General features: G+C 40.8%; 1 protein-coding gene across 2 annotated transcripts in view; it reads right to left on the reverse strand.

Moving 5' to 3' along the window:
* The window catches only part of C11H6orf62 (chromosome 11 C6orf62 homolog), a 15,054-nt gene extending 7,993 nt beyond the window's left edge, over window positions 1–7,061 (reverse strand). Inside the window, exons 1-3 of one of the 2 annotated variants that reach the window (XM_036870775.1) lie at window positions 6,030–7,061; window positions 2,757–2,933; window positions 1,614–1,736 (exon numbers count right to left, since the gene is read on the reverse strand). In XM_036870775.1, coding sequence (XP_036726670.1) covers window positions 1,614–1,736; window positions 2,757–2,933; window positions 6,030–6,071 — 342 coding nt within the window. In that variant the 5' untranslated portion in view covers window positions 6,072–7,061. Of the gene's footprint in view, window positions 1–1,613; window positions 1,737–2,756; window positions 2,934–4,679 lie in introns of both variants that reach the window. The other variant, XM_036870774.1, reaches the window with a different exon arrangement.
* Window positions 7,062–14,050: the final 6,989 nt, after the last annotated feature.

Consider the following 14,050-nt stretch of genomic DNA (forward strand, 5'->3'; position numbering starts at 1 on the left):
GTAAGTTAAGGTTTTATCACTCGGAGGGCTTTCCACAGTACAGGGTAGCGAATTAAGAGCGTAAGCTTTATAGTCAGTCTAGACTTAACGTCTGGACTGCCACTTAACTGCATGACCTTGGATTATTTACCTTATCTCTGACTCACATTTCTTTGCAAAAGGAGGTCCCTATCTACCTAGTTTATTGTAACGACTAAGATTCAATGTATATATTTAAGAGACAGCCTAGAACAGTCAACACTCAATATAACAGCCACGATTTTAAAGAAAAGTTACTTGAGACAAGACTATTTTCATACAATGATTTTTTTAAAAAGGTCTCAGAGGAAAAGACAGGGTACTAGAAATTCAAAAATATACTGTGATAAATGGACCTAAATTTTTCCAATGGGAAATTCTGAACTAAAAAAAAAAAAAATCCTAGTAGTGCTTCTGGAGAGCAATTACGGTTCAGGTGTAAGACATGCCCTGATAGCAATGTAAACATGCCTTTTCCATTCCCGTCTTCCTGCCTTTTATATTCAACTTAAATTCTCCAGTACATTCATGTTAGTCAGATGTCATCTATTAAAAGACACAAATATATGATGCATTCACCTCTATTTAGCCGCCTATGCATTATCTTTACAACTTACTACCGTCAAATGAATCTTAGAAAAAGGAATGATAATTTGAGCCAATGTGTAGCAACATTACCACGGGGACAGGAGGAGTATACCAATTTGCCTATCACACCCGAAAGCACTATAAAGATACTTCATAGTAATGGATAAATGCAAAATTTTTTCAATGACAATTTTCATATTCCTAAGCAATTAGCTTAAAATAAGCCTTCTAATATTTAGCTTAGTATATAAAGTTGAGTCTTTAAATAAATGTAATTATTTCTTTGTTTTTCTGATTGCTAAATAAGTATGCTCATATAGAAATTTACTGAAACACATACATATATTTAAGTAAAAAAGGAAAAGTTAGCTATATCTGACCTAAAACTAACCATGATTAACACTTTGGTGGATCTTGTTCTATTTCCTTCCATTCATATATATATATACTACAAATAAAATTAAAATCATCAACACCCAGGTAAATGCCCTGAAATAAAGCACTAGAAATTGTCAAGCACATCAAATGACAAGTCAAAACATAGCAAGATGTCAAGGAAAGTTAATTAAGAACCACTATTACATTTACTTTTCTCCTATAAAGTTTTATATGCAAATCAACTCCTAGAAAAGGGTTTCTTAATTCATTTCTTAGATTCCTTTGACAACCAGGGTTAAGTATAAAGTATTTTAGGAGAGTGTGTGGTGCAGGGGAAGAGATTTTCTGAAGTTCATCTATGGGCTCCTCTATAAATAAACAAATGTCTACCTTAAAAGATTTTCTCTGACCATAATTTCAAGGACACAGTGGATAGTTAGAACCACCTCATTCTCAAGAGATTCTATAATCCAAACGCTTTCTATTCTTGCATTACAACAGTCAAAAGGCGAGGAGGGACTCATGAAGTAAATTAGAGAGCGTATTCCCAAAGAATTTCTTAAATTGGACCCTATTCTGAGTTTTCAACTTGTTTACATGTTCACCACACTTATTTTCGAATAAAATACCTGAACAGGCCTAAAAGGCTCATCAGATTCTTTCCACCGAGAGAACAGGAGACAGACAATTTTTTCAATATCATTCCGAGGCCAAAGAATGAAATCCATCTCCTGAGTACAGCCAATTACATCCTATAAAACGCCAAAAAAAAAAAAAAAAAAAAAAATTACTTTCAAAGAAACAAAGCCGTAACAAGTAATGTCACAACTTACAGGGTTTGACTACAGAAACATTTTACAAGTGCAAAAGGTCCACTATACAGCTGACCCTTGAACAGCTTGGGCATGAAGGGCACTGACCAGAGTCGAAATTTCAGCATACAACTTTACAGCCAGCCCCCCATACATCTACAGTCCTGCATCTGTGAATTCAACCAACTGTGGATTGAGTAGTATTGTATATGTATTTATTGAAAAAATCTGCTTATAAGTGGATCCTGGCAGTCGGTGCAAATCTGTGTTGTTCAAGGGTCAACCATGTATCATTTTATGTCTTTAAAGAAGTCTGTATACAATCTGAACAGCTCATGACGTAATTCTAATTCTTCTTATAGAGTCCACATATAATCACTCAATCCAATGTTTTTCACATTAAGATCTTAACTCAGTGCACGGTGAAAACTCCAACTGAAGCTCTAATTTTTTGTCTTTTCTTTTTTTTTAAGTCCTTGTACCATTATTTCCACTCTTCAAAATCAGAACTTCTAATATGAATCACTATCTTCTAATCACAGGTGAAATGCTATTTTTGTTGTATGCTGATTATTGAGGCCAACTAACCTCTTCCAGACCAGTATATGGTTATCTCCAGCCTCCCCAACAAGCCCACTAATCCTGGGGACCTCTTGTTCAAGTTTGCCCAGACTAACTTTCTTTCAATGAGCTGCAGAAGTTTAGCAAAATTCCATACTTATAAGGGGCATGATGTTCTCCCCTGAAAAAGGAAATCCCAATGAACAGTAATATAAACCACGAATCACAGCAACAACATCCACAATTACCAACATAATAACACATAAGTTATCCATGCTTTTTTAAATTCCACTTTTAAAGAGATTTATGACCATAGTTAACTACCCATTCTTAGGAGGAAGAAAAACCCAAGTTTAACTCACAAAAACCTACCAAAACCAAGACAAAAACAGAATTTACCCTTCTCATAGACTGGTATCGAGGAGCATGGAGCTGTACCACATCCTTCTGTAAAAGCTCTATGGAACTTTCCAAGGAATAGCTGGAATCTCGCACACCTTTCAGGATATTTTCTTCATAATTATTTGTCATGACTGGTATAACCTCAGACACTTCAAAGAGTGCTGATTTTTTCTTCTAAAAGAAAAAAAAAGGTGTATTAACCCACAAGTAGCACACTGTCTTAATACCCAGAGTTCATATTACAATGTCATGTACCTTTATTCTAACTCAGCAAAATTCTTAACTGATGTAATTTTTGTACTGAAAACACAGATTTTCAAATAGGTGGATCCTTCTGTTCTTCCCCCAGCCCCCTTACTCCTCTACCACACGCAAACAGGCTGTTATCAGAATGTTTAACTGCATGTTTTATAGCATTATGGTAACCACAGCAAGTACTTATTTTAGACAATATTTCTTAAATGCTGTGAGAAACAAACACCAGATACCCCTAAGGTTAAAAAAACAAAACAGTGATTTACTCTTGATGTAAATTCACTTAACTGGTCCTACATACAGCCAAATTAAAATCTCAGCAGTTTAAAATCAAAGTTCTTCAGACAAATTAACTGCTTCACTCCTTAAAAGGGTCAATTTCCATTACTCCTTCTGGATATTACGTAACTACAAGCATCAACATTCAAGAGGAGGGAAAAAAAATGTCTACCAAATCTTCAAACGTAGTTAAGATCAAGGGCTCATCATCAATTTAGGTTATAAAATTTATCAACTGCTCAGACAACTGCCTGGATACTGTCCACTCAAAGAATGAAAGCAGGTTTTCATAGGTGTTAGAAGAGCTAGATGGTATAATCTGGGGCATCTCACACGTTAAATTCAAAGATCTAGTCTCACTACTTATATCTTGTATTTATTTCTAGTGAACCTACATTATAATGGCTTCAACTAAAATCTCATCTTATCAATTCTGCAATTAACAAAAAAAGGAAAAAAAAAGAAGTAAATCCGTGATATCATTTCAAAACAAACCACTTTTGAAACCACTTTAAAATGCTATACTCTAGTAGCTAAAAGCATTCTTAAATATTGAATACTAGTATCTTTAATAGTGGGGTAAAAACGTGGGAAACTTTCAAATATTAAAGAGCTGCCACGCTAAGATGATGTTTCTGATGTGAAATTAGCTCATAATTTAAGCACAAAATCAAAGTAGTATTTCCTTAATGTTCATAACCTGACCTCATGTCAAAGAGAGACTGATTATCTAAGAAACTGTCAATTATTTTAAGTTGCAAAAAAATACTGCTTTTATCATGTTCTCCTTGACTACTCACAACTCATTATTTGCTATTTAACTGTGGAATTAATTCTAATTAAGAAAAATAAAATTTAAACTTGGTCATTTTGAATTTTAATCAACTGCACTTCTAAACACAAATCAAACCTTTAATCAATTGCTCCTAAGAATTAAAGTGCATTCTATTTCATTAAATGTACCATGAGAAAAGGTAACAGAGTTGATGAACCACATCGCTTTCAGCATGTAAACATTTTGATTCTAATTTACTACTTTCAAACATTCTGTATACTTTAAACAATCTTTAAATTCAGTTATCAAAGTTCTCTATGTAACTCCACATAAATGAAATTCACTATAAAACATAAATGAGTTTTACAATGCTACCCCACCCCGTGTTAACTAAAAGTGGATCCTAAGAAGCTTTAGAATTAAGTAATACCAAACCAACGAGCACTCAAGCCTTCCATTCATAGTTATACTGCAACTCCTTTGATTGAGATAATTACCCACAAGGGTCAAAGTTAAAGCACACAAATGTAGACTTTCGTCAACCACTCTTTAACCTAATATACACTTACAAAAATCACTTGTGCTAATTCACATTAAGAACTTTAAATTACCTTCTCCTTGAATACAAAGGCAATATACATCTTGAAGTCAAACTGGTCAGCTAGAGATTCTTTTTTCTTTCTAAGCTGAGCACGTAGTCTGTTCAGAGCTTGTTTCTTCCGGGAGTTTGGGTCCCCCATTTTGAAATACAGGTGGTACTAAAGCCTTTGGAAATTGTCACTAAACTATGGGCACTTTTTCTTAAGACTCAAGTACAACAGAAACAAGTCATTTTTTTCCTGCTAATATGATTGAATAGCTAAAATCACAACTGTAACCCCAAAACTGCACCTTCTGGCAATATTAGCAGACTGTCATATTACAGGGTCAAGAAACAAAAGCTGCTGTCCAGTCATGTTTGGACAATAACGTTTGGGGTCAGATGGGAAAAAGGAAGGGAAGGAAGGAAAGAAAGAGGAGAAAATACTTGAACTAACTTTTTGGAAAACACATTTGGCTTAACTGCCAAAATAAAGGTGGGGGAACGGAAAAGCCTATTAATAGGATTTAGGTGTGCAATAAAACACAACTGACATCAGTCCAATCCTTAAAATCCATCCGGATTTTTTTCCCTCTTTTCAGAGAAGGGATAATGAAAAGGAATGGGGAGGGGGACTGTGATCCTTGCTTTCTGAATGTCAAAAAAAAAAAAAAAAGAAAGGAAAGGAAAGGAAAAAACAAAGCCACCAAAATAACCCCCCCAAAACAGGGTAGGTGAATGAAACTGAAATACCCAATTGGATTTTACCCAGCCAGATCCATGGCTGTAGTACCTAATTAATTCTTAGTTATTTCAGATTTCACTATTGCTATGTATTGTCAGTGCGTGTTATTGATTACACTTGGTGGTGAGCAAAGAGAAAAGTGCAAAATCGGTAGAGAAGGAAGGGGAGAGGTACAGGGTTTCCCTGCAATCAACTACAGTGTATACCGGGGGCGGGCAGCTGTTGCCCAAAGGAGCCATAAGAAAAAACAGCGGAGTCATTACCAACTTCCCCATCACCCACATTTTCACCCTCAGGCGGCTGCTAATGCTGCTGCCAAGGAGAATCATGATGGCACAGGGAAAGGGGGTACAGAATACAATACAGTAATGACTCCGGCTCTGTGGTTAGACCTGATTAATGCCCGGGATCCCAACACCCCCAGTCCTGCAATGAGTCCTACATTCCCCAAGGGAGCCTTCCCTATGAATCTGCCCCTGTGCAAGACCGTGGGGAGTGCGACTTATCTTCTTGTGAGCATTGCTGAGGCAAAGGTGGCGGGCTCTTCTCCCAAATCCCAGGCAGTGCCCGGGGACCACCGGCCTTCCACCCCCCAGGTCCCACCCCCACCCTTTGCCTTCAGCGGCAGCGACTCACTCGCACCACGGGAGACACTGGATCACTCGGGTTTTCACTCATTTCATCGTGGAAACAATCCCCGCCCGGGTAGAGGAGGCGGGAGAGGGTAAATGGAAAGGATCAGTGAGAAGAAAAGAAAATAGTTGCGTTAATATTAATTACTTTTTAAAGTATGCCCACCCCACCCCCCCCAAGAAAAAAAAATTAAGTTCCCGGATTCCGCTCTCACGTTGAACAGACCATGTTTCCCGAGCTTGAATTGCTTAGGGCGGGGTCGTTAGTTGGTTTCCCAAAGGGGTAGAGGGTGGACTCGAGGCAGCTGGGGCGGGGGTGGGTGACGGGGAAGTCCCCTCCCTGTCCCCGCGGAGACCGGGACTCACTGACCGACTCTCGGGCGGGGTTCGGGCCCTCTAGCCGCAGCCCGCGGGCGGAGCGGTGGCGGCGGCGGAAGAGGAGGCGGCGGCGGGGGCGCTGCTCGCAGCACGGGCAGGAGCCATGTCAAGAGAAAACCACCAGCCAACTGAGCCCCTCCATCCCCGCTGCAGTGCGCACTGTGACCGGGCCGCCCGCGCTGCTGCCGCCGCTCAGCCCCCACCTGGGACCCATAGTCTGGCTCGGCGCCCCGGGCGGCGGCGGACTGGAAGGACGCGGGTACGGCGGCAACGGCGAGAGAAAGAGAGGAGGAGAAACGAGGAGGAAGAGGGGGGTCGGATTTGTACTGGCGGCGGAGGGGGAAGGGAGGAAGGGGAGGGGAGCCCTGCGCTAAGGGGGGGGGGGTCTGTCAGCGAAGTAAACCCCCCAAAATAAAGTTATTTCAGTTCAAGCATCTGCTCTGGAGTCTTTCTTCTCCGCACGGGTCGAGTTCCGGCTCTCAGAAAGAAGGTCGAGGAGACCAGGAGGGGGGAGATGCTGAAGCGGAGGGTGGGCTTCCGCGGTGGCACAGGTCGGTTCCCCCCCACCGGTGGCTGCGGAAGCGGCGGCAGCGACTTCAGCGCCTCCCGGGTCCGGGGCAGAGTCGCGTTTGCGAAGAGAAGCGAGAACAAACAACTTAAAATGGCAGCGACGGCCGCTGCGTCACCCGCCCCTCACCGGCACCGCCCCGAACTCTCTGCGGCTGCGCACCCCGCGGGCCGCCACCATCTGCGCAGAAGCGAAGAGGGAGAAAAAACTGGAAGGGGGGAAGGTTTACATGGTTGTCAAAGGAGGGAGGAAAGAAGAGCTGGAGCAGAGGGTGTGAGCAAGGTTTAAAAGAGTGACTCTTTGAGCTTAAGCTTCTTAGTTAACATTCCCGCTTCAAAGGGAAGTTTGAGAATAGACACTCCCCTCTTGTACAGTATGGAGTTTCCATAGGGCGTGGAAAGGGCCGACCCATTCTCCCTCCGCCCCCTCTGTCGGGAGGTCCCGGGCTCCAGAGTTGGCCCCTCGCCCCTCCCCCTCTGTCGTCATAAAGCCACGCCCTTATGCCCTCCCAGACGAAGCAGCAGGATGGATTCGCTCTTCCCTGATCTCGTCCGCCTCTTAGACTCCGCCGGGTCGCGGGACGGGGCGGGGCCGGTGGGCAGAGAGTAAGCGAAGGTGAAGGAGGCGGAGTGAGAGAGGAAAAGGGAAGTGTGTGTCGGAAGAGGAGGCGAAGACTCTCATTTCAGTTCGTTGAGGTTTTATTTCTAAACCACTGATTGGTAGTCCTTCTGGTCTGCCCCGCGGTATCTTGCAGCTGAGAATTCATTTCCAATACCTGGAACTTAAACAGCGTGCAGCAGAAAGTGGCTCACGTTGGTCGCACATGGCTCTCTGTCCCCACCTCGCCACGTGCGCAGGGAGGGAGGGCGGCTCTCAAGCTCCGAAGAAGGTGAGAGACGCCGTTGGAGCGTTGCTGCTGTGGCTTAGCAGAAAAACTGCCGAACCTGCCCCTTGGATCATTTCAACCCTACTTTGAGAACACAATTTCTTTTTTTTTTTTTTTTTGAGTTTTTGAATTTTATTTTTTTATACAGCAGGTTCTTATTAGTCATCAATTTTCTACACATCAGCGTATACATGTCAATCCCAATCGACCAATTCATCACACCACCACCACCACCACCCCCCCCACGGCTTTCCCCCCTTGGTGTCCATACGTTTGGAGAACACAATTTCTATGGCGATCCGTCAATCAGGACCTTAGACCTAGGACCTGTCCCTTAGGTGGTTCTCTGTCTTCATCAAAATATGAAGAGGGTACTGTGGGACGGACCCACACATCCGAATCACAGGTCTTTGGCACCAAAAAGCAATGAGTCCCATTTTTTAGAGCTCCAGTGTGCCTATAAAAACTCAGTTATATAAATAAGTAATCAGCAAAGGCCAACACTCAACAAAAGCAAAGCCTACATAATCCTTTATGAGCTACTCTCTGTGATGAAATTTTAGAACTCTATTGGTGGGTTCCCAAATTACTGCTCTTCGCTTGGTAAAATCAAAATAGATTACCTGTAATGACATATTTTTCACCCATGAGTTAAAAGAATAATTGCGACCCACCCTTCAAAATAAATTGTTCACAACTAAAAGATGAGATTCCTGAGGTTTCCAAATTATTGCTAACCTTGAAAGATAAATCTAGCATTTTCCTAGTGCTTCCCTGATTGATTTTCACAATCACATAATGATAACTGTGCAGAAAACTCAAAGGGTAAAATTGAGGATTTCAGGTAGTTTAGGACATTGGTTTTTACAAAAAGATATAAAAAAATAGTAATGGTTCATGTCTTCTTGATCTGGCCCTAATTTGTATCCAAGATCATCTCCTTGGAAGAGTTTTTTTTTTTTGAAGTAGCTTTATTAGAAATAAAATTCATACACCACAGAATTTACCTATTTAAAGTGTACAATTCAATGGATTTTAGTGTATTCACAGAGTTGTGCAACCATCACCAGAATTTGAGAACATTTTCAACACCCAAACAAGAAACCCCATGCCCAGTAGCAGTCACTCCACTTCTGACTCTTCTCAGCCCAACCACTAATCTATGTTCTGTCTCTACAGATTTTCCTTTTTTGGACATTTCATATAAATGGAATCATACAATGCATGGTCCTTTACTTAGCCTAATGTTTTCAAGGTTCATCTGTGTTGTAGCATGTTTCAGTACTTAACTCTTTTTTATTGCCAAATAACATTCCATTGAATGGCTATTCCATATTTTGTTGATCCATTCATCAGCTGATGGACTTTTAGGTTGTTTCTGCTTTTTGGCTATTAAGAATAATGCTGCTGGGACTTCCCTGGTGGCGCAGTGGTTAAGAATCTGCCTGCCAGTGCAGAGGACACGGGTTCGAGCCCTGGTCCGGAAAGATCCCACATGCCGCGGAGCAACTAAGCCCATGTGCCACAACTACTGAGCCTGCACTCTAGAGCCCACGAGCCTGAGCCCGCGTGCCACAACTACTGCAGCCCGCGTGCCTAGAGCCCGTGCTCCGTAACAAGAGAAGCCACCGCAATGAGAAGCCCGCACACAGCAAACAAAGAGTAGCCCCCGCTCGCCGCAACTAGAGAAAGCCCGCGTGCAGCAAAGACCCAATGCAGCCAAAACATACACACATACATACATACATACATAAATAAAAAGAATACAGCTGCTAGGAGCATTTGTGTAAATGTTTTTGTGTAGACTTCTGCTTTCCCTTCTATTGGATGGAATTATGGGGCAAACGTTAACTCTATCTTTAACCGTTTGAGAAACTGCCAGACTGTTTTTACAAAGTGTTGGCATCGTTTTACATTTTAGTCAGCAGTGTATAAGGGCTCTAATTTCTCCACATCCTTGTTATTATCTGCCTTTTTGAGTATAGTCATCCTAGTGGGTGTGAAGTGGATATCTGACATTGGTTTTGATTTGCCTTTCCGTAATGATTAATGGTGTTGAACATCTTTTCATGTGCTTTTGGCTGTTCTATCTTCTTTGGAGAAATTTCTATTCAGAGATTTTGCCCGTTTTTTTGGAGTTGATTTACTTGTCTTTTTATTATTGAGATGCAGGACTTCTTTATTCTAGATACAAGTCCCTTATCAGAAATATGATTTGCAAATATTTGCTCCCATTCTATGGGTTGTGGTTTTTCCCCTTCTTGGTGGTGGTCTTTGCCACACAAAGTTTTAAATTTTGTTCAAGTTAATTTTATCTGTTTTTTCTTTGTTACTTGTGCTTTTGGTGTCTTAGCTATGAAACCACTGAAAACTTTTTACACTGCTATAATAATCGTGAAAAAGCAGGATGGAGCAGATGTTGAGGGAAAAAATGAAGTTTTCAGTTTCAGCTACTATGAAATAGAATTGGAGACACCTGGTCACAAGCTGAACAAATCCTAAGACACTGTGTGCTGTGGGTCTGTGTCAGGTCTCAGTGACATGAGCCAAGGAATAGCAGCAATGTTCCCTGGAGGAAGAAAACACTTCTAGCTCAATTTTCTCTATAACTATAATTACGGCCAGTAAGCATACTAGCTGTTTCAGGAATTCTCAAATATTTTGTCTCTCTTCATTAATGCTGTTAAGTTTATCAGACATGGGCCTTGATTTTGGTCATATGTATGATTTACAGTTTAATAAGCATGATAAACAACTATACAGAACAAGTTTATGCTTAAGTCAATCCAGGCCTAGAGAACTAGTTCTGAAACTCTCCAGTTTGATCCTAAAAGCAGCAGCACCAGAGCCTGGTCTCCAGATTTCAACCTTACAGATGTACCATCTAAGGTAACTGATAATATGGGGCAATAAAATTCCACAGTCCAAGAGGGTTTATTCACAGCACACACTCTGGTACATACAGCCCTCCCATCCACAGCAGTCACATGGTTACTAAACAAAAATGATATAAAAGGAGAAATTATATTTGTTTTCTGGGCCTTTTCTGGGGTGTGGGGGGAGCATAAGGAGATAGTTAATTTCTCCTCTAGGCTTACCCTAATTTCATGTAGGCCCGAACTGTGGAGATCAGTACTTATTTGCAGCCTGATAGTTGAATATTTACTGAAGGCCTAAAGCAAGTTACAGGCTTGGAAAATAAGATTTGGCCAGGTAACCAGCATTATCCTAAGTTTGAAACACAGTTAAGAACCAGAGGAATAAGCTGGGGAGTACTTATACCACACTATGTTTTTTCTTTATTGTTTAACCTCTTCTTCTTTCCCCACTTCCTTTCTTTCTCTCTCCTAACTTTCCTTTTTTCCTTTCTACTTCTCATGCTTTATGCCTACAGGTATTATCCAAAAATATTACTTCATGCCCTCCTGTTTATACTTTGGGTTAAAGATGTACAGACTGCTGTCCAGAAGAATCTGCTGATACTATTTGAGAAGGAATTTTTTACCCATTATCTTTGTCTGTTAGTCTCAATTTGTAAAAGAAAAAGTAAATGCCATCAGAAACATTTTAATTTCATTTTCCTTGAACCCTGGCTCCCACTGACTTTTGCTTCTTCACTATTAACTTCACTTCAAAGATCTTTCTTGATTCCCTGTCACTCCCCAAATTCCAAATGCTATTACTAACTATTCCATTTAATGTATATAGGAAGGTTATAGCAGTCAATTGGAAAAATCTGGCTTCTAACACTTTTGTTAGAAATACATGATCACCATTAGAAATAAAGTATTATAAAGAGTTTGCTCCAATCCCACTACTGGGCATATACCCTGCCCTGAGAAAACCATAATTCAAAAGGACACATGTACCCCAATGTTCATTGCAGGACTATTTACAATAGCCAGGACACGGAAACAACCTAAATGTCCAACGATAGATGAATGGATAAAGAAGATGTGGTACATATATACAATGGAATATTACTCAGCAATAAAAAGGAACGAAACTGGGTCATTTGTAGAGATGTGGATGGACCTAGAGTCTGCCATACAGAGTAAAGTAAGCCAGAAAGAGAAGAACAAAGATCGTATATTAACGCATATATGTGGAATCTAGAAAAATGGTACAGATGAACCTATTTGTAGGGCAGGAATAGAGACGTAGATGTAGAGAACGGACATGTGGACACGGAGGGAAGGGGAGGGTGGGACAAATTGGGAGATTAGGTTTGACATAAATACACTATCGTGGGTAAAATAGATAGCTAGTGAGAACCTGCTGTATAGCACAGGGAGCTCAGCCTGGTGCTGTGTGACGACTTAGATGGGTGGGATGCAGGGGTGGGGTGGGAGGGAGGTCCAAGAGGGAGGGGATATAGGTATACATATAGCTGATTCACTTCATTGTACAGCAGAAACTAACACAACATTGTAAAGCAATTTCACTCCAATAAAAAAAAAAGTTTGCTCCATTCATTCTACCCAATTCTTTTACAAAGAACTTAAAGCAAATTGAGCAGTTAACATTATCAAGGAAAATTTAAATATTTGGGGAATTTTTTCCCTTCCTTCCCAGAACACATTTCACCCTTTATTCCACAAAGATTAAAGCGTTGAAAAGCAAATGGGGAAGATAACATATATGTATAATAATTTCCTTCACAGGATAATTCCACCTATCTATATTCACACAAGTATACTCTAATTATTAAAGTACATAAATTCTTTGTCTAGTAATAAAATAAAATAATGTGTGTGTATAAAGTTCTATGTACAAATATATATATAAGCATATAGAGTACCAGTACACTTTTTCATTTGAACCTTGCATTAATTATTTCTTCATAACCAATTATGCCAAAACTTAGTGGTTTAAAACAACACATTTACTATCTCATAATTTCCATGGATCAGGATTCAGGAGTAGCTTAACTGGGTGATCTGGGCTCAGAGTCACTCATGAGGTTGCAGTCAAGATGTTGGCCAAGGCTGCAGACATCTGAAGGCTTGACTCACATGACTTGGTAGGAGGCCACAGTTTCTTACCACATGGGCTTCTCCATAGGGCTTCTTGAGTGTCCTCAGAACATGGTGGTAGCTGGCCTCCTCCAGAGTGATCTCAGAGAGGGGGAGATGGAGGTGACAGTGTCTTTCATGACATAGGCTTGGAAGCTACACTGCATCACTTCCACATTGGTCATACAAGTCAGCCCTTATTCAGTGTGAGAAGGAAATGCACGAGGGTGTGAACACCAAGAGATGGGGATCATCCGGGCTATCTTGGAGGCTGGCTATTATAAACATCATTTGCGTTGTGCACAAAACAGATAGTGGCCGCATAAGGGCACGTATCAAAGACCTCTAGTTCTATCACAGGCAAGACAGCCTAGGTCAGAGGTCAGCAAACTTTTTCTTAAAGAGTAATAGTAAATATTTTTGACTTGAAGGCCACACAGTCTGTGTGGCAACTATTCAACTCGGCTGTAACATGAAAGCAGCCATAGACAATACATAAACAAATGTGCATCACTGTGTTCCAATAAAATTTTACCAAAACAGCTGGCCTGCAGGCTGTAGTTTGCTTGACCCTGGACAGCAATAATTTATACTCAGTGGCTTTAAACAACAAAGGTTTATCCGTCACACTATGTTTCCATCACAGGTCTTCAGAGAGACTGTTCACTATGGACTTTTAAGAATTCAGAATTATGGAACATCACATGCTTCCATGACCACTGAAGCAGAAAACAGGAATATGGCAAATCCCTCACTGGCTTGTAAAGCTTCCACCTGGAAGCGACATCACTCCCACTCTCATTTCTTTGGCCAAAGCAAGTTGCACGGCTACCCCTAACTTCATGGGATCAAGGCAGTACAAACCTACCATGTGCCCAGAAGGTTGGTGAAGCTGATATATTTGGTGAACAGCACTTATAACTAATCCTCTCGCTCTTGTTCCACCACTAGACCTCTTTCTTTTTTAATTGAAAATGACACTGTTAGCAATGTTGTGAGAACCCACTGTTAGAAATGTTGTGGAATTGTAGACTGTAAAATGTATTTTTAAATCACATTTTGTTACTTTGTTTTTTTTCCAAACCACTCTTGCCTCTGTTGATTCAACTCTGGTGGATCATTCTATCTCCATTGCTTTCAGCAAACATTTATGCTATGTAACTTGTTTTTTTCCTTAG

The sequence above is a fragment of the Balaenoptera musculus genome, chromosome 11 (assembly GCF_009873245.2).
Source record: "Balaenoptera musculus isolate JJ_BM4_2016_0621 chromosome 11, mBalMus1.pri.v3, whole genome shotgun sequence".
Lineage (NCBI taxonomy): Eukaryota > Metazoa > Chordata > Mammalia > Artiodactyla > Balaenopteridae > Balaenoptera > Balaenoptera musculus.